The 20,550-nt window shown below is 40.7% G+C and overlaps 1 protein-coding gene across 1 annotated transcript; it reads right to left on the bottom strand.

The window, feature by feature from the left end:
* Positions 1 to 1,266: 1,266 nt before the first annotated feature.
* abhd17b (abhydrolase domain containing 17B, depalmitoylase) lies at positions 1,267 to 20,213 on the bottom strand. Its single transcript, XM_042488371.1, has 4 exons — positions 19,702 to 20,213; positions 17,093 to 17,569; positions 5,202 to 5,381; positions 1,267 to 4,754 (listed from the first exon to the last, which is right to left on the bottom strand). The coding sequence occupies exons 2-4, from the start codon at positions 17,557 to 17,559 to the stop codon at positions 4,535 to 4,537; spliced, it is 867 nt and encodes a 288-aa protein (XP_042344305.1). The 5' UTR covers positions 17,560 to 17,569; positions 19,702 to 20,213; the 3' UTR covers positions 1,267 to 4,534.
* Positions 20,214 to 20,550: the final 337 nt, after the last annotated feature.

The raw sequence follows: 20,550 nt of genomic DNA, 5'->3' as shown, positions 1-20,550 counted from the left end.
GACAAGACTGACCAGGGACAAAACCTTTATCCTGATGCTCCAAATGATGAATTCTACAATATTCAACACTGATAAAAACACAAATACAGTAAGTGTTTGCTGTGTCAGAGAAATCAACATAAGCTTATAGCCTTTAAATCTCTCATTTTCATTGCGGTCACCCTACAGGATTTCTGCCACATCCTTATCCAGTAACCCTTGACTAGTTCAAAGATACTTAACTTGCCTTTCTTTGGGGCCACTTTAGCATAATTACAGGAGGCCAGGGGCCAGCCAAAGTAGCCCCATGCATGTTTATAGGATTTAAAGACATCTCCAGGATTTGAGGACATTTCTAGGATTTTAAGACAAAGGGCATAGTGAGGTCCTCTGTTGGAAGGAGCGGGGGATCCTCCGGTGGCACTTTTTTTGATAAATAAGCTCTTTTTTAATGCACTCTGGCACCTTATGCATACTAAAAATACAAAAACAATTCCCAGTGTGAATCAATTTATTCTTATTGTGAATTAGAGAATGGTTGCAGGCCAGCTGGCATCCTATCAGGGGCCAGATTTGGCCTGTGGGCCACAAATTGAGTTATCTCTGCCCTAGACCAATTATCTCCTCATCCATATACCCTTGCTGTCCCTGAGTACAAGTAGCAGAGCTGACCTCTTGACCTCAAGTAGTGTCCAGTTTATACTTTCTCCACTTTGAAACGTCATCTCTCCTATTTGACCTCGGTAGAGCACCAACAGCGTGTTAAATGTTACCTGCCTCCAACCCACAAATGGCAATATCTGGATAGTCTAGAGTCTCACAATTCAAAGTTATGTAGCTATATTATCCTCACAGGCTCTATTTAAAAATAAGACATTAAAACAGCTTTTACATATGAAGATATCCAAATGACCAGAAAATTCAAAGTTTTCCAAAAGCATGACACCTCAAACACATTGTAATCCCTGTGAAATTTGTTGTTGAAAATGTCTTGGTGACACTGATCCTGAAAGACTGATTGCACATTGCGTTGTTGATAGTAAATATCCACCTGCTTTGTTGTGGTGCAGCCACTCTTGCACTGTGTTGCCCCATGCAAGACATAAATGAGATAACTTACCGTCTTATCCAAAACTAGATTTTGCATATGTATGCAATCTGTAATGTCAAAAAGCTGATGGATTCCGAGATTGCTTGGCATCACAGCACAAGAATCACCTCTACAATACACCCAAATACCTGGCATTATGAAACATAAAAAGTATTCCCCCAAATCAACAGCCACAAATTGGGTTGCTTCTCAAATACCATTTTATTTGCTCTATCCATGTTAGAATTACTTTATTAATATTGTTATTACATATAAGTTCCTTCTGTATTGAAATATGCTATACAAAATTAATCAAATCAAATCAGAGATGACATTAGTCGAAGTGACCAGTACAAAGGTCCTCTGAAAAGCCAAAATGATGGCCTACCTTGGTCTAATTGTTGTCATATCAAGATTTGGACAAGTAATAAGAACTATAGTTGAGAGATGATGACAAAAAGCTTGTGAAAGAAAAATTAAAAAAAAGACATGTCCAGTACAAACATTATTTACAAAGTGAAAATGAAAGAAACCTTGTCCATAAGACAAATGAGCTGTGGAAAAAAAAAAGTTTTCATAACAACAGACCGTCACCTGAAAAACAGTTACCAACCCTGATCTAGATCTTGGTCAATCTGAACATTATGTTATTAATCTTTGCTTCTTCTCAACCTGTAAGTAATCAGACCTGAAAGTTTACAGTAGCACCTATTGGCTTATTGGTTAATTGTCACATAACAACAGTATTTGACCCCTTTTGAGAACGCAGGCTCAAGCATAATACAGGTATTAAATATACCCATAAGAACATTATTCATTGAGATTTCTTATGTAATTCGCAGTTTGTTATACAGGCCAATAACATAAGAGAAATGAGCCACTGATGGCATGCAGGAGCACTTTGACATTTATCAGTGCCTTAATGGAGTCATCAGCTGGCTGACGCTTTGCTTTGCCTTGCTCAGCAATAAAGGGCAAAGCAGCAGACAACAATGGATCTGGAAATACCATGCAGACAAAAAGATAAAAGTTAAGACAAAAACAAAACATGCTGTCCATGATGGAGGCCTTTAATGCTGAGCCACTTTTGCTGATATGACCCATTGTCCTTTCACGTTTAAGCTCAAATGTACTGATGTAAATTTTTGAATAACTTAACACATTTTCATTTTTAACAAATTTCAGAACTGAAAAGGAAGAAGACACTAGCTGTGTTATTAACGCTCACCATTCAGTCCTGAATGGCATTAGTGGTATAAGTCTTGATCAGAGCACAGACAGTTAGCTGCTGTCACAGTAGTTAAATTGTCATATAAAAAGACACATCTAGAAAGATCTGATTCAGGTACATGAGCGAGATCTGTAATAACTACATACATTTAAAAGGTGGAGTCGGCGATTCTGGAGATTGTTATTTGAACTTAACATCCAAACGAATACACCCCAGCCGCCAGTGCTCCTTGAAAAGGATCCCTCTCGTTACTCCTGCCCGTGAGCGACATTAACACCGGCGAACACTCGCCTCCCATTCATGTTTACTCAGAGCGAGCAAAGGGGCAAATAAAACATTTGCCTCAGGTGGCAAAGCAGATTCACAAATTCGCATTTCTGTGTAGAGTTCAATTTTGGTGTACTTTGACCGGCAAATTTGCAAACTCAACCAAAAGCAAGAGGTACATGTGGAGGAGACGGTGTCTGTTTAACCAGTCAATATTGCATGATATGGCCATGAAAAATACATACTGCTCACATGAGAGATGCTGCCTGGCTGGCAGTGAGTCAGGGGACAGGCATGGAACGTAAAAAAAATGTAAAATGTACCCATAACATATTTTTCAGTATTTATTAGCAAGCTAGCTAACAGTAGCTGGCTAGCCAGCTAGCTTGCCATGTCCATCATATCTGGCACTGCTCAAATGCAGCACAAATATCGTCTCAGCGGTCAATAGTAACTCGCATGCATACGCTCATGTGTGACCACGCCCTTTCTCTTGATAAATCCGTGAGCATGAACACCTCCTGTTGTTGATTGGCTCGGTCAAAGCTACTTTCTTTTCCACGTACAGAGCCAGGGCTGTGTATGAATGCCGGATTATTTTTTTTCCAGCTAGCAGACCGTGAGGAGTTATCACTAAATTTTAGAAAAAGTGTATAGTGTTAGAATCGCTGACTGCACCTCATCTTGATATCTGCAGACCCAAAGACAGAAAAAACACTGTCAACACTCGGTTTCATAACAATTACTATATCAAGGCCAACACTTTTTTTTTCCCCAGAGGACGGGTCAGATATTTTGTCCACAAAACTGTCCAGCATTTCATTTTTCTGAAAACATCCAGTTCATTAACTACAATGTATTGATCTTACAGCGACAGTGCTTCTGAGTTTGCCTTTAAGTCAGAACTGTAAGATGTTTTCAAAAGCCAGAGCGTGAGGAAATAACCCACGCTTTATAGGTCAGTGATTTAACAGCCCCAGCCTTTTAACTGGCTAAATGAGCTACTGACTGAGCCCCATCTTGCATTATATTCCTGTAGATTGTAACAATAAATTGTACCATTTTTAGATTAAACTAAGAAGTAGAGACTGAATACAGCAAACAAAGCTTTGGAGAGGTTTCTAGATTGTTTTTGTACAAAATTCTTTGTGTGTCTAACCCCTGCTATATATCATACTAAACATTTGGCAACACTGGCACAGCTATATGACGTCAGTTTGTCTTGTACAGTTCTTCAGTGACAGCTGATACGTGCAAATATCATGTTTAATATAAAAAAATATATAATAAACAGTACTCAAAAAAAAAAAAAAATTAATGGTGACTGTAGAGTGTAAGATTGAACCTGACCTCACAGTCGGATGGAGTTCAGTTGGATTAGAGAGTCTGGTCCACTTCTAGTGCAGTCTGTAGCAAGGCTGCTTCTCAAAACCTCAAAAGTCTCGAGAATCTCTCCATTAAGAACAGTGGACCATCTCAAAAGGCATTAAAATGTGACTCTCTCTCTCTCTCTCTCTCTCACACTCACACACACACACACAAACACACACACACACACACACACACACACACTCTCTTCCCCTCTCTTGTATACTGCATGCACACATGGTATCTTGTCTATGCACATGTCAACTTCCTCTTTTCATTCACGCACTTTCACGATGTGCAATTTTTAACTTAATAAAAAGAAAATCTAAAAGCAAAACAAAATGATGAGTACTTGTAGGTTCACAGCTGCAGCACGTGGAGTGGATGGTACTGACTGGAGCTCCGCGGGGGGAGAGGTGCTCGATGATGAGAGAAGACTGCCAACAAAACTTCAGTACTACACAGACAAACACCACTTCCACCTGCATCACTTCACAAAAAACAGGAAAAGTTGTATCCCTTCACCATCCAACCTCTCCTGAAAACCACTGCTTTCTTCTCCTCTTCCCTCTCCCTCTCACCCTTTTTTTCCAGCTCCTCTACAAGTTGACCAGCTCGTGTGCAACAAACTGTTTGAGTCTCTCCAGGTATTGTCCATAGAGCTCCACGTCATTGTGTCCTGCCCCTTCCACCCAGAGCGGCTCCACGGGGCGCTGACAGCGTTCATACAGCGCCAAGCCGTGGGAGAAATCGATGACCTCATCCTCCGTACCGTGGATCACCAGCACTGGTGACGTCACCTTCGAAATCTTGTCGATGCTTTGGAGTGAGAGGATAAGAAAGCACAGTGAGGTGAGGATGTGAAATGCAGACATAAAAACGATCAGACAACACAGACCTGGGTTGAGTTATTGTCATCATTAACCCTAGAAAAAGTTCAAATAGATGTTGAAAATTCAAAAAAGGCAAATCAGCAGTTAGTCTTCAAACTGTCCACCAGAGGGCACTAAAGATTTTTTTAAGCACTGACTTTTTAAGAAGGCTCCCTGGATTTATTTGCAACATCTAAATTCATAAGTCCAAATTCGCTTGTGTGTGTATTTTTTCCTGAAGCAAAATCATTCATGCACTGCTATATTATTAAATGCATGTGTGCTTATGTCATTTGCTTATTTGTGCAGGGAGGGTGTGTGCCTGTCTGAGCATGTTTGCGATGCATTTAGCCTGGCTCTCATGCATGCCATCTGTCCTATATAGTGATCTCACTTTGGGAAGGCGTCAAAGCAGTAGGTCTTCTTGGTGTCAGGGAAGGCCACTCGCATGCCAGAGGTGAGTGGGGAGTGGAGGATGACTGCAGCGCTCTCATAGCGAGAGGCCAGGTCCACAGAGGGCACGGTGCCAATGCTCTGGCCGTACACGATCACGCTCTCTGGCCGGATGCCATACCTGTGAGAAGGACACAGAATATCTGAGTATCACGCTTTCGCTGATCATGAACAGGATATTTACACTACTAGTGGCCAGACATATTTGAGTAAATCTTGTGTGCTTTACCAGACTCTGGCAGACGTCCAGTTTGGCCTTTTGTTAATTATAGAAACCAGCTTGGCTGGCAAAAACAGAAAAGCAAATGCTGTATTTTGGAATCAACCAATGGGATGAAGTAGATTTTCTTTAAGTGCTTGTCAAGGTAAAAACTTTTTGCAATTAAGATTGTCTGCATAAGGTCTGCTTTTTTTTGTTTTTTACCCATTACACAGAAAATATACTCACACTGCCAATTAGTCTCCCATTGTTCTCTCATTTCCCCCACATACTGCTACATAAGCAAACACACACCTGTGCACTAACTGAGACTTACTCATACTCTATTATCGGCTGAAACGTCATGCCACAGTGACTCAGTGATTGCATGACCTCCTAAAACAAGCGCACAAAGATGGGACACAGCCATGGTTCAGTGGCTGTCTGCTGCTTTTCGAAGCAGCTGAACACAGAGGACCACCACTGTAGTCTCGTGGTTCAGATGGAAGGAGGGGGAATAAAGAGCAAAACATGCAGAAAGGGAGCAAAAAAAGGGTACTGATACTGGACTGAGGGTGAGGGAGAAACTGGGAGCGGGAGGGAAAAAACAGAAAAGACATTCCACAGCTGATTACGGAGAACGTGACCCACTCTAGCAAGCGAGCAGTCAGCTGACAACCTGAAACCTCGGCTGAGAACACTGCATCACTGTCCGTACTGCTGCACTGCTGGATAGTGCATAGTACACTGTCACAACCAGGCTGACAAAATCACCGCGATACTCTATTATTAAAATTAGGAACACTAACATTACAAGCTTAACAGTAAAGCCTCTGCCACTGCAGTCCTATAATACACAGTGATGAACAATACATGTACACCAAAGTCTGACACCGCTCCACACTGTTGTGATGGATTATTATAATTAGGAGCTCCACAAACACAAGGCTAACACAGCCTTTTGCAAAGCACCAGTCTGCAGTGATGTAGTGCTACTGCAACAAAGGCGCAACAGACTTAAAGCGCAGGCACATCCACTTCAGACAGGACATGGAAATGTGCATATACGGACAGTCATTAGCAGTAATCTATGAACAGTTTACCCTTGGTGTGTCAGCTGGCCTTCACAGAGTATAAATAGGGGTGAAAATATTGGCACGGCATGTGAAAGTGTTACTGTACACTGTTGGGTGCTGTGGTGTTAACAGCACCATTAACTCTCAAGGTTGGCTGATGACAATACACACAATTCATTGAATTAAAGCTTTTCTCAATCGTACAACATAATGTGGCTGTTTAAAGGAGGTGAGGGATAATGAGGAGGAGACCAAAATCTCAAGTCTTTTTACAAACTGTATCAAAGACAGCACTGCCCTCTCTGATGTGTCGGATTAGAGAGCAACAGCTTCTGAAAAATACGCCACAAACAGCTTCGTTTTACCATTTGCAAGTGAGTGCCATCATGCTTTTATAACCTGCCACAGTCAGTGCAAATCGTAGTGATTTGTCATCAAAATAAAAAAGCTTAATCGCTGGTAACGAGAATACGCTTTGATCCGGTTCAGATGTGGAGAGACCTTTTCTCAGATCCTTGAAAGCCTCATGGGTTTGAAATTGTTTTTTGTTTTTTTTTAAATAATGATCATCTCTTTAAAAAAAAATAAAAATAAAGAAAAGAAACATCACTGAAAGCATAATTTAGAAAATCTTTGCAGGAGGCCCAACAATAACCTTCAGTCCCAATGATGAGAATACAAGTTAGAGCCCCACTTTACTTAACTGTGAACTGTTTCTTTAAGATGAGCTAACAGACAGCAATATGTAAGGCTGGTAATAACAGAGCTTGAGGGCAATACAATCAAAGCCTCTCTTCTGTCAGGAGCAGTGACCTCCATCTTAAAAGGAAGACAGACAAATAACAGAAGATGTCAAGAATCTGCTAAATTATTGCCACTTGGGTGATTTAGCAATAGATGTTCAATATTAGCTCCTCTTTGAAAAAATTTAAGTAAAATGCTCGGTATAAGGGGCTTATTTGGTTATTTATTTTCCTTACTCACAACTGTTTACAAGCAGCATCTGATCATAAGAAATTCTGGATGATTGCATTTAATTTGACCTCATAACTCCAATGTAATGCTTAAGAGTAAACAGAACGGCCTATAAGTATGATCATAGACTGTATAGAAAGATGGACAACACGCCCCCCCTATGCTTAAGTGAGGTTAAAATATCCGAGATACGGGCGTTGCCATCTTGCGATGGTGATGTTATTGAGATCCAGATTCTGCGCAGTAGCGATGTCCATGGTGTGGGAGTTCCCACCAAAACACCCACTTGACCAATCGTAAGCTGCTCCATTGAATGTGAGCACACGGATTGGCTATCACAGCTGTCAATCATGGTGGAAAATCCACCTTTTGTATAATTTCATAACTCATTAAAAACAAACTTGTTATTTAAAAACAAACACTTGAACAAATATCAGGGCAATGAGAACTACCTTCAGTGACAGAAACCATTTTTGGGACAAAATCATCTGGTGTGTACTTTGAGTTTTTAATTTGGCCTACGTCCATTCACTAACATGGAGGGGCGGGCTTTATGACCTATACTGTGACAGACACCAGGAGGCAATCAAGACTGAAAAGCCACACACTGGGGGAGCTGTCATGTTGTCCATCTTTATATACAGTCTATGGGTGTGACCTGTTCACCAAAGATTTGGCTTTCTTGTCACAACAGTCTCTTATTTGTTTGCGGCCTTGTGTAGCTTTATCAGTGTAGCCCTCATGGAGAACTTTATCTGTTACCTTTTACTCATGCTTATCTCCTTGTGTTTTTGCTTATCTAGTCAATGTTCTTTGCCACATCAGGCCACTAAAGCCTGGCCAATCTTAACACACACAAACACTCACCACATGGATGCCACTACAATGTAAAGCTTGTGCAATGCAAATACAGAGAGGGTAAATTGAAACCGTTGGACAGCCTGGTCATCAGGTGAAGGGATGAAGGATACTGCAGCAAAGCTTTCCCCAAACCTAACTTGGCATGCTTTGTTTACATCTTTACACTGAACCAACATTGTGCAAGTGGGAGTGCTTCGCTCGAGGACACACATCTAAACACAATGAATAATTCAAGGTTTGAACCTGTGACCTTCCACTTACAACAAGGTCACCCTAACCACTAACCCACCCTGCTTTCTTGGCACTATTAGATGGACTGCTGTGTCTTCTGCTCACACGCTCAGGAAAGAGGAGGACAATTGCAGTGCAGATCTGCAGCTGCAGTCTTGTTAAGATGACACCATGACAGGCTTTGACCAGCCCAGTTCCACACAAGATGCAGCCCCCCCTCCCAGACCGGCCAACACAAGCCTGCAATTTACTCCAATGCATTTCAGCTTGAATAGACCTCACCAAGCCACTGCCAGCCATGCTCCATGGAGACGCCCCTCCCCCAAACCTTCATCAATTTAGTCTCCTGACACAAATCCAATCTATTATGCATCACATTCTCCTTCGTTCCCCAATTCTGTCTCTCGCTCCCTCTTGGCTGCCCACCTCTTGCTCCCTGAAGACTAAAAACACAAGTAGTAGATATTTAAGGATATCCTGAGCATATGTACAGGAATTTTTAACAGATTAATGTACCATCTGTACTATAGCAGGGGGATCCTTCACTGAGGCACTCAAATGATCAGTTATCATGCTTAGCACCTCTTTTTTCCCCATTTACTTCCATTCTTTAATCGCTTATTCAGATTTTTCTCAAAAATAAATAGATATTAAAATCTCTGATTGTGGCTCAATGCCCACACAGAAAAGTAACTGACGACATTTTCATGCTTTACTAAGTTTCCATTTACATGCAACGGTGTATACTCTGATTAACATGCCCTAACATGTCGTTCATCATGTCAGAATAGGAGAAGTAGAACAGATGGAGCTGCTTGTGCCATTTTGCTTCTTTGCATCAAAATAGGATGCTTTCAGTTTCCCACCGGTGGCGGACTAGTTCGACCATGTGAACACAGCATCCCGCTTTCATTCCTTCAACCACCTTCTTGAAGAAGTCAGTGCTGTGATATTTGCACATAACCAAAAAGCTGCTGACACCCAAATATTTCATTTTGTTTAAAAGTAGGTGTGTTTCTCCTTCAGACCAGAAATGTGGGCTTTTCTATTTGCCATGCAGCTCTTCCCAAGCTCTATAACACTCTCTCTACACATATATATATATATATATATATACTCTATAATATAGTGGAATATTAATGTGCATGTAAACATAGTCACTGAGAGTTAATGAAATATCAAGATGTGAGCATAATAATTATGTAATCAGCAAGTATCATCACTAAGCTCTGGTCCTGTTGCTCCTGTCAGGTGAGCGATTGCTCTCCACCCAGCTGACTTAACAGACACAGCCGCCTTTGTCTACCATCAGCTTAACTGATAGTTCAAGCAAACAATGCCTAGACATGATGGGCTGCTGTTCTGTGTAAATGTTTGTGAGTCTCTCCCGACTACTGAACGTCTGAGAAGACGGATGGAGTTTTGATTTGGATCAATATGATGACTGACCAGGAAGTGAGTTTTCCCGGTTTGTTTTTATTGGCCATAGTGCGGTAAGACATACGTCTGAAAGCTCATTGGAAATGGGTTGCTAGGCTACCGCTCAATATTAGACTAGTAGGATTGACTGCTGGCCCGCCTCCATCTCAGAGGGAAAAGAAAATGATACAGTGCCATTCTGTAGTGGAACACACACAATAACACACACACACACACACACACACACACACACACACACACACACACACACAAACACAAACACAAACACATAAAAACAAACACACACACACAAAGTAAAGGTCTAAAAAAGGAAGTGGGTTGATGGCTTTCAGTTTGGTAACTCTTGTGTCAATAAACTCTCCTCTTCTCATGCCCAACTTCTTCTAATGCAGAACACCACCACCTGACTCATTCTTCTATTACTATGTGCAATCATTAGTATGATAATGGAGGCCGTGTGAGTGTGTAAACATACTGACTCATACGATTGCTGAATCATCTGATCCACTCCCTGCTCAGGTGAAGGGAGTGCCTCACCCTGCATAGCTGAACAAAAGGGCGCAGGAGGAGTTGAGTGTCGTGTCTGCCTGGCTGAGCAGTCGTGGTTCGACTGTTGCGAAGTGACAGGTGGCTGCCCTCTGTCATATGACTGCAGAGTTTAGAGAAAGCAGCCTACACAAGTGTGTCAACACTCAAGAGAGAGCAAATTTGCTGACTGCTAAATAATACGGAGAAAAGGATTGGATGACGCAGAAAGCCAAAACAGAAGCAGATCGAGACAGGCTCTGTTCAAAATGCAAAATAATCAGGAAAAGAAAGATGCTGCCACAGTGCAACATGCAAAGAACGTGAGAGAGATAGAAGAGCTGCTCCCTTCTCCGGGCTGCGCGTCTGATCAAACATGAGAGACGTGCACGAGGGAAGTAGGCAGCCAACCAATGTGAGGCCGTGCAGAGAGACCTTTTGATGTGATAAACACAATCTAGTTGATTCATGCTTGGCAGGGTCAAAAGGCTGGGCTGTACAGTCTTTCTATCACACAGGCAGTAAATTATGAATCTGGCACAGCCCTCAAACCATCAGACACAGACAGCTGAGTCAAAAGGCAGATAATACATGATACTAGGGGCCTTATTAACAATAAGCCTTCAAGATTCTACACTTAAGAGGTTATGCAGAATCAAAAGCAGAAACAAATACATGGCCAAAAATAGTTATCTTATTTTTTGTTAATAAATCCCTCTAAACGTGTCATTTGTGCCCACGAGTAAGACATGAAGTCCCATATTTAATAATTCTAGTTATTAGCTAGAAATTAGCTCTCAGGAGTGATTGTGAAAAATCCTTAAAAACTGTCATCACTTCATTCTTGTTAGAAAATGGCAAAGATGTAGTACAGTATTAATGTTAAACTGAAGTGCCTGTTGAGCTGATGAAACGCTCGGGGGTTGGAGGTTTTAGCAGAATTTCACCGTCCGAAAAAGTCTGATGCGTGGCAGCATCAGCAGTCTAACAGTGGGACCATTAACATACTGTAACTGGAGAGGCAGGAGAGCTCTCACAGAGAGAAAGAGTGACACTGACAAGCCAATAAAGGAAGAGGAGATTGCTGCCAGTGATCAGGTATCCCAACCACACATTTTACATTGACGCTCATCATTTGGTTAAGCCAAGTAAAATATGCAAAATGAACTTGGGTAGGTAACTGTTGATTTTTGGTTATAAATAGAAACAGAGTAGAATGTCACAAGCCGGATGTCTTCATGCCCAACCCTATCATAACAAGTGCCGCTGTGTGCCTTAATAATACCACATTACATAAGGATGCTTTCCTTTTTTAACCCCTTGACAGTCTGTCAGTCCAATTCCTTCAGAGTTCCCATTTTTTTAGTCTTAATTAGGTCCAAAATGATTCTTTAAAAGTTATGCTTTTACATCAAGCCTTATTTTTATCTCCTGATTAAATGTGGCATTTGCATTTTATACAAATGAAAACAGATGAGATTTCTGTATGCCATTATTCAGACGAACATCTTTTGTTTAAGGCCCTCTTACTGTGGTGTATTTCAAGTAGTGGACATCCCGAAAAGAAATGTCACAACAAGCTGGCATTTAGACTTGCAAAGTGACTTTTAAGAGTGCCTTCCAGTGAAGAAGCAAGTCGAGGTTTCCTGATTCTGTTGTCATTTCCTTGTCCCTGAAAGCGTCTCATCTGATCTTGAAGAGCCGTCTTTTCCTGATTAACCTACAAAGTCATGTGATAACAATGTCTGAGGTTTATGTTGGGTCAATACCTGTTATACCCTTTTTTTAAAAACAGCCGATTACCACTGACTACAGAATAGGGATGAAACTGTTACTGGTTTCATGATAAAGCACCATGTAACTCCTAAAGGCTACTATTGTCTTTTGAAAAGTTAATTATCATAAAATCATTTTTGATTACAGTACCTCGAAAAACTCACAGTAAATATAGTCCAGCACCAACCATCTCACACACAGGTGCGCTGGTGCAGCATGCAACGTGGGTTTGTTTTGCTGTTCCCTTGTTTACAGAGTGGGCGTGCAGCAGGCAAACCCAGTGATGCTACTGGTCTCTGGTCCTAATCTACAGCGACATAAACACCTGAGCAAGTAATTCAAAGCAAACACACCATGCAAACAGTTCAAAGTCTGCTAATTGTAATTGTGGTCTGCCATATAAAAATTGTGAAATTAATTCAGTGTATGCATCAGTACTTTTTGGACATTTTCTAAGCACACTTTAACAACTTTTTTTTATACAGTTTCATCTCACGTACAGAAACACACTTTTTACAGCTATCACAACCAGTAACACTAATAAGCAGACTACCAGTTTAGTTGGTCTAGGCAAATTAAGGCATGCAAATATGGATTTGGATATGAAGGCAGTGCTGTTACTCAAGGACAACTTTAACTTCTTCAGACAATCAGCCAGTATTTTTATCACTTGAGTCATATGTGATCATATGCACGTCACACTGAGAATCACATTATGACTCGAGTTCATCATACATAAAAATAGCTAAAGCAATACTTAGATATCGACATATCATTACAGTTACAATATGAATCACTCTGCGCATATAGCTCCACCAGTGGAAACCAGATGTTTAGTACAACAATAAAATGTAAGACGACAGAAATGATCAGTTATTGGTAAAACATTTCAACATCATGCCTTTCTTCAGACGGTGAAGACAGAGCCTGGGCCACAGAGTGTAGACAAGACAGTCAGGGGAAGCTAAGTTACACCATGCAAATCTATATCTAAGCTACAGTATATAACTGATAGAGCATACTTGATACCTTTAAAAAGCTGAATCAGGCCAGTAACGAGTGGTATGAAAATGTTTCCAGTTAAACAAAATCCGCATTTGATCTTTTCTAGACTGAGATCTAAAAAAATAATGTTTTTTGTTTGGTATTGCTTATAGACAATCACCACAAGTGTTCAGCTGACCCACTACAGCAGCAGCGACAACCCAAACAGTCTGTGGAGTGGTGTGGTGAAGTGGTGGAGCCGCAGTTCAGCCTGACGCAATGCTACTGAATTATACCTATACTACAATGCCTGTGGCGTTTGGTAGCATTTTAGGCAACTTAATGATTTAATTCACATGATGGGAATCAAATTGAGTAGAACTGCAATGATTAATAATTATATATATTGAATTTAGCTCCAACTAATTTGATAAATTTATTAATCTATTTAAGCAATTTTTAACAAAAAAAGTAAAAATTCTCTGATTCCAAGTGCTTAAATGTGAATATTTTCTGGTTTATTTCCTCATCTATGACAATAACCAGAATATCTTTGGACTGGGGACAAAATAAGACATCTGAGGATGCCATCTTTGTCTTTTCCACCTTTTTCTGACATTTTATAGACCCAACAGTTAATCAAGAATATAATCAACAATAGAAATTATAGTAAGTTGCAGCCCTAGAATGAAGTAGGAAAAATGTATAAAATCAAGTACTCTATTGATAAGCGTATCACTTTAAGGGTACTGGTACTGTAATTCTTTTTTAACAATACAAATTTGAAAGAAAAAAAAAGATTAGTCAGCGGGTTTTGAATTGATTTGAAGACTTGTTGTGACCACCTCTTGCCCCACACACAAAAACAAAAAGCGAGATTTGATCACATTTGAAGCATCTGTTCAGCTTCACTCACATTAAATGAAATTTCAAAGCAAATTTCAGTACCGGTCACGACTATGTGTGGGAGTAGGAGATTCCTCTGTGTATCAACAAAAACAAGTAAGTTAGAAAAAAGAAGAGAAATGAAAAAGCAGAACAACAAAGCAGCATTAAGTGCTCCTTTTCTTCTGAGTAATCTAGTGCTGTACATAGAAAGACTGACTGTCCACAGGGCCTTTGTTGTGTCTGCATCTCTCTTCCTTTCCATCACATTCAGCATCGTAATTAAAGCTTTGGTAAAACTGTCTGTGTGGCATTCAGTGAAGCATGCTTAATTGAAAACACAAGTGACAGAAAGTTTTCAACTTTAAAACAAAGGGAATGCATTTGTTCCCACACACTCAAGATAGCACAGAGTGTCTGGCCACCAGAAAAGCGGGTTCTTCTTCACAGCAGTGGCCTATTTCCTGTATGCACAACCTTTATGATCAAGAGTTTCCTGTTTAACTTGCCAGCTTCCTTATTTAAAGGGCCTTATTTACAAAAGACCACTCAGTGAAATGCAGGATTGTGTAAAACGTAAAAAGTGATGAGAGAGCTTCACAGCAAAAGTCAGTAGCTAAGAAACAGTAGCACTTTGTTGCCAGTGACCCTACCACTGCTATCCATCAGCACTTTAAAATCTCCGCAGTGCCAAAACCTTCATTTACCACAGAAAGAACATACACCCACATAAGCACTGACACAGGAGTGGCACTCCACACTGGCCTAGCTTTGCTCTTTGTGCTTGATTTATACTGCTTTGATTCTTCTCTTCCTGCCTTTAGTTTCTCTGAGCCAGTGTTCCCCATCTCTCCTCTCTTAGTCATTTGTTTGTCTTCCAGCAGGAAGTATACAAAAACAACCAGGCCAACTGGGTGAACTTTTATTTCCCCCTCATCCACGTAAACAAAAAGGCACAAATATGATGGACACATTACTTTCACTCGGATAAACACTGTACACTCCTCCAACACATCCTGTTCTCTGTCAGAACAGGCGAGTGGCCGTGTGCTCTCTTGTTTATGCAGAGAAAGATGCCTTGTAAAAGTGTACAGGGCTGCAATTAACAGATTTTTATTATCAATTTATCTGCCAACTATTATCTTGATTAAACCCATCAATTGTCTCTAAAATGTCAAGAGAAATGTGAAAAATGTCCACAATATCCCAGAACCTAAAGGTGCCCTCTTCAAGTTGCTCCAAAGATATTTAGTTTGCAATCGTGCAAAATATTTAAGCAAATGAAACCAGAAACAATTGGCTATTTTTGCTTGAAAAATGAGTCAAACAAACATTTTATTACCTAAATAGCTAATGATAAATTTTCTGCCAAATGATTTATTTAACTTATTTATTATATTTTATATTACATTATAATCATTTTATTTTTGAATACATATATTTATTAAACCAATTATTTATGAAAATAATTGTTTCTGCTCTACATTCATGCCCTTCATGTTTTGAAAGTTGTGTGGCTGTCTTGGCAAACCAGCCCCAAAAACATGTAGTACAATGCTGATTACGTCATAAAAAGGGCAAAAGAAGGAGATGACTGAAGGGTAAAACGGGAAAAAAAAGGGATGGAAGGAAGTGAGGGACATGAGGTTAATCAGACAGTCTGACAAACACTGCTCGGGTAGAAAAGCCTTATTTGGGGAGAAGCGTCAATGCGGACAGTAAGCAGTGACAGATCAGATGGGATTCTGGACAATTATTCAGAATTTAATTAAGCTGTATCTATCCAGATACAATGTATTTTCTGCTGTCATTTAATTTAGAGTTTAAGTTTTGCAAATCGTGAAAATAGAGTAAAAAGTGGAGAAAACGTGATGAAATTGAGAAAAATGTTCCAGGAGATTACTTGTTACATGACTTAGTATCAAATTCCTCCAGGACATCTGCAATGTGAAACCAAAGAGTTTCTTGTTTCGTGGTCATTATACAGCTATGATACAGATTAATGTGGACATCATCAACAAGAGGCACTCAATAAGTAAGTTTTATCAACTGAAAAATCAGTAGAAGTCGAATATCGGCCAATAAATATCAGTCTATTCATAGCCTGCAGAGCAAAAAGATGCAGCACAGCACCCACTCACACCTACATATGGCTGGTCAACATAATCACAGAAAACACGCTCCTTATTACCTCCTACAGGAACATCATGTCATCCCAACTGAACCATTCCTTATCATCTCCACCCATTTCTTTATCATGTCCAGTCTAATCATCCCTCCACCCAGCTCCTTCTGTCGACTCTATAAACTTCAGCTCTCACTCTTACATTTCTTCTTGCCTTTATAATTCTTCCTATCAATGTACATCAGCCCAGTTTCCTCTGATTTTATTTAACATCAGCTTCTATTTCAGTGAGTCCCCATTTGCTCTATCAAACTTCCTCATAGTTGTAGACATTCACAGCATAAGGACACCAAGAAAGGTTTCCATTGTTGTAATTCACAACAATATCTCTAACTACTAATGCAAAGCTGTCAATGGGAAGGACATGACCAGGAAGCTGCTATTAATATGACTCTTTCCTCACAGTTTACACAGCTGTCAGCTTCATTTGAGACTTGCAATGTGTAGAGAAATGATTTACAGTGTGCTATGCTACTACCCCTCCCACTGAGATCTGGGTTGTGACATAATTTGATGCAATGTATTTAAAATGTTAATTCACTTGTAGGAATTTGTGCTAGGGACAGAGGAGCAACACTTTGTGTCTGCAATTCAATCCCTCTAATATCAATGCACTCGTCTTATCGATCACTGAATCCTTTCTATACAAGCTGTGTAAACATCTGTGTATTGCAACCATCATCATCTCTCCTTACCGTGACCGGAGCGCCTGCCAGGCAGCATCAACATCAGCGTACAGGTTCTTCTCCGAGGGTTTTCCAGAACTTGCCCCGTAACCTGAGTAGTCGTAGGAGAAGACGTTGCAGTTGATCCGTGAACCCAAGCCGATGTAGAAGCTGCTCATCTGACCCAAGTCTACTGCGTTTCCATGGGAGAATAATAGAGTGTATCGGGCGCTGGGTGAGCAACGGACAAACATGCAGGCAATGCGGTTCCCTCTTGAGGTGCGAGTCATGAAACACTCTATGGCGTCCTTCTCGCGGGACGAGTACTGCCAGTCGGCTCGGTCAGAGAGATGCAGTGTCCATCTGCTGCCACTGTCATCGGACATGAGGCTGTAAGTGGGCTCTGGAGGCAGGAAGGCCAGCTTTGAGGCAATCTTGCTGGGGCACGGTGGACAGCAGAACAGGCAACATAGCTCGCTGATGGATAAGTGGTTCATCCTCAAAACACTGTGACAGTGGAGTAAGGATGGTTAAAATAGAAACAGATACACGTCATCCATTGATTAAAATGTAAGAACTGCCTTTGACAACAAAGAATAAGAGAGAAAAAGGATGTAATCTCATCAAACAAGAGCATCTGGGCTCTCTCAAACAACTGAATTTGCCTCTGCATCCCCTGCAGAATGATCACAAGGAAAACACCACAAGAGCAATTCACCACAAAAGTCTTGAATGGGGCTCTCTCCAAAAACATAATAACACTTTGTCTTTATTAAGTGGAAAGGCACGGGGTTTTTGGGACTGGGGGCTAAAGCCAGGCTGCTGCCCTCTCTTTTTATACACCATCAATTCCCCTGTACTGAATGCATGGCTCTCTTTATCGAGGATTATAAAAAAAGATATAGTGACTGTGTTTCAGGGTTTGTCTCAGTCCACCTCGAGGCTCCACAACCACTCAGACAGTATCGACTTAAAAGGCTTGCTTTTTTTTTTTTCAACCTGCACCTGGACCCCCACCTAAGGCTACCTTTTTAGATATTCACAATACTTTTGAATCACAGCAGCTGGCCAGCACTAGAGCTCATTTTGGTGACACCAAAGCTGGCCAACCTGACAAAGTATCCTCAAGGAATGCCTTGTACAAGTAAGAAATTTGACTCTGCATAACTACACATGTCCTTAGGAATAGGCCTGAAACACATCACTGTCAGGTTATGACAGTGTGTTGTGGATTGAATTTCCAATGATGATGCTTGAAGTAAGAGGTAACACCCTGCTATTACATCTTAGCAATTATATGCTTGAGTCTATGCAAATATGCAATTCTCAAACAGCCTGCAGCTGCTTTTTTTGCCAGAATACACCAGCATGTTGCTAACTTCTTTTACTGTAGCCTCTATGGGTTTTGCAGATCTGCTGCAGAGAAGCATCCTGGCAGCATAAAGTAATGCAACTGTGTGTACTCCTGTTAAAACTATAAATTATGAAACACATCCCAATCTTCTTGCATACTTAATCTTCTGAACCGCATTCAGCAGATTAACAGTGTTTGTTATTTTACAATTGTACGTATTTTACTCTGAGGGATATTAAAGGGGAATGCCACCTATATGAATAATTCTAATAAGTTATTTCCATAGCCGAGGAAAGATCAATCGAGTGACCACGAGATACTCTCTCTCAAAGCCAGAAACCTGAGAAGTAAGTCTTAAACTTAGGTTGTCATCAAGTGTAAGTAAGTTTGTGAACCCACAGAGGTTTTGTTTTCCTTTTTATTCCTGAAATGAGCTTTATTCCAAAACAGAAAATGTAGCCATATACTGAGAACATCCACCTTTCAGTTTCATCCACAACATTATATAGCATTCACTGTCTATAGAGCAGCTCCAGATTTCATACTTGATTACAAATTTAAGTTTTAGCACACTAGTTTTTTAATTTGGAAGAAAATTGTTCATGTTTATCAATATCTTTGGACTGTCTTAGACCAGAATGACGTAGAAATTTTGAAAATTGGTGTAAGTCCCCTTTAAGAGCCTTGAGAATTGTCTTGTGTATCAATAAAACTGCAATGGATTTGTTTTTAATGGTCGTCTGTCCTCATTTTATTGATCTGCAAGAGCAAGAAAGTGGTCTAACCAAGCTTTCGGACCTTTCAGACACACGTGTGTTAAAAATCTCTCGTCTCATCTTGATTACACACAGGTAACTTCAGCTCCACTTAATCACCTGTGTGCCACCTCTACAAACGATTGGCTGTCGATGATTGAGGGTGAATACTGTTCACAGCCACTTGTGCTCTATGAATGATACTTCTGCAAGATGCCGTGATATTCAAAAGGAGCACGCAGCAGCAAAATACATAGTGGAGGCTATTTTCTTCCCATATTCCCCAAAATAGTCCATAATCTACCATCCGCGAGGACAGAATGGAGCCCCGCAGCGATTTACTGTAAAATGGTGGTGAAGGCAGCAATGTGTTCAAAAGACATTACAATTATTTTAGGCTATTTGTGGACGTTTAGTTTCCAGTGGCTGGACACAATTATTGCCGAGTGTGATGGGCCAATTTGCAACTAACGCTAAAATGCAAGTGTGTTTCTTATTAACACGGATCGGAGAAAGTATGACAACATTACCTGGACGGCGGCTGTGGTGTTTCTCTTTCAGTTTTGAGGCGACAGTATTGGCCAACGTCGCCGTAGTCAGGTGTTACCTTCGCACCAAACCAACTAACTTATCTTCTTCTCGACGCCAGCAGATTGACAATCTTATCCTCGACCAGATTATCCTCTGCTCCGTGTCCTATTTGTTGGCGATGTCACTTTGAGTGTGTATATCCTTCCTGGCACCACAGCTGTGAGTTACTATTAGCTAGCAGCTTCGTCCTCCGGATTCAGACAGTCTCCGAAACTGTCGTTTCTTTTTTCTCTCTCTCCGCTCGGTTTTCTCACATACATGTGGTCCTGAATGATAACGAGGCCGATTCATTCAAAACGTTCAAGTCCGTACAGCTCAACAGCGACATGGGTGAATTCAAAAAGGTCTGAAATGAACTTAATTCTTGTCACACGTCCGCAGTGGTTGGTCAATCAGTTCACAGCAGTATCACTTGCCTCCGAAACATCACCGCCTTCGTTGTGAATATCACTCTGCTTGTTTTCTTGGCTTGTAAGGAAAGAGGATGTGATTGACAGCTCAGTGGGCCAATAGGAAAGAGGCTGGTGAAACAAGCCGACCAGTGGCATAACGGTATGGATTTATAGGCCGTCCCTTTCGAACGCCGCAGAGTAGTGACCTCATGTTTTGATTGACGTTTAGAAGAACCAACCAGAGATTACTATTGCCAGGCGCTGTCCAATCAGCACCGAGCGAGGTGTTTCTAACGCATAATCAGTTGATGTCATCGACTTTTAACTATTTTATTACTAACGTAAAAAATAGGATTTTCTTTCTTTCATTTATTTTTGTGCACATAAAACTGAATT

Source organism: Plectropomus leopardus, chromosome 6, assembly GCF_008729295.1.
Source record: "Plectropomus leopardus isolate mb chromosome 6, YSFRI_Pleo_2.0, whole genome shotgun sequence".
Taxonomy (NCBI): Eukaryota; Metazoa; Chordata; class Actinopteri; order Perciformes; family Serranidae; genus Plectropomus; species Plectropomus leopardus.
This window is presented reverse-complemented; position numbering and strand designations above follow the sequence as displayed.

Bases quoted from the DNA above. Each gene is read 5' to 3' on its own strand.
- abhd17b (XM_042488371.1), bottom strand. From the start codon at position 17,559: ATGAACCACTTATCCATCAGCGAGCTATGTTGCCTGTTCTGCTGTCCA. The intron at 5,382-17,092 runs GTAAGGAGAGAT...TCCTTCTCACAG, and splicing joins TGGCAGGCGCTCCGGTCACG to GTATGGCATCCGGCCAGAGA. The intron at 4,755-5,201 runs GTGAGATCACTA...CTCACTCCAAAG, and splicing joins TGCTTTGACGCCTTCCCAAA to CATCGACAAGATTTCGAAGG.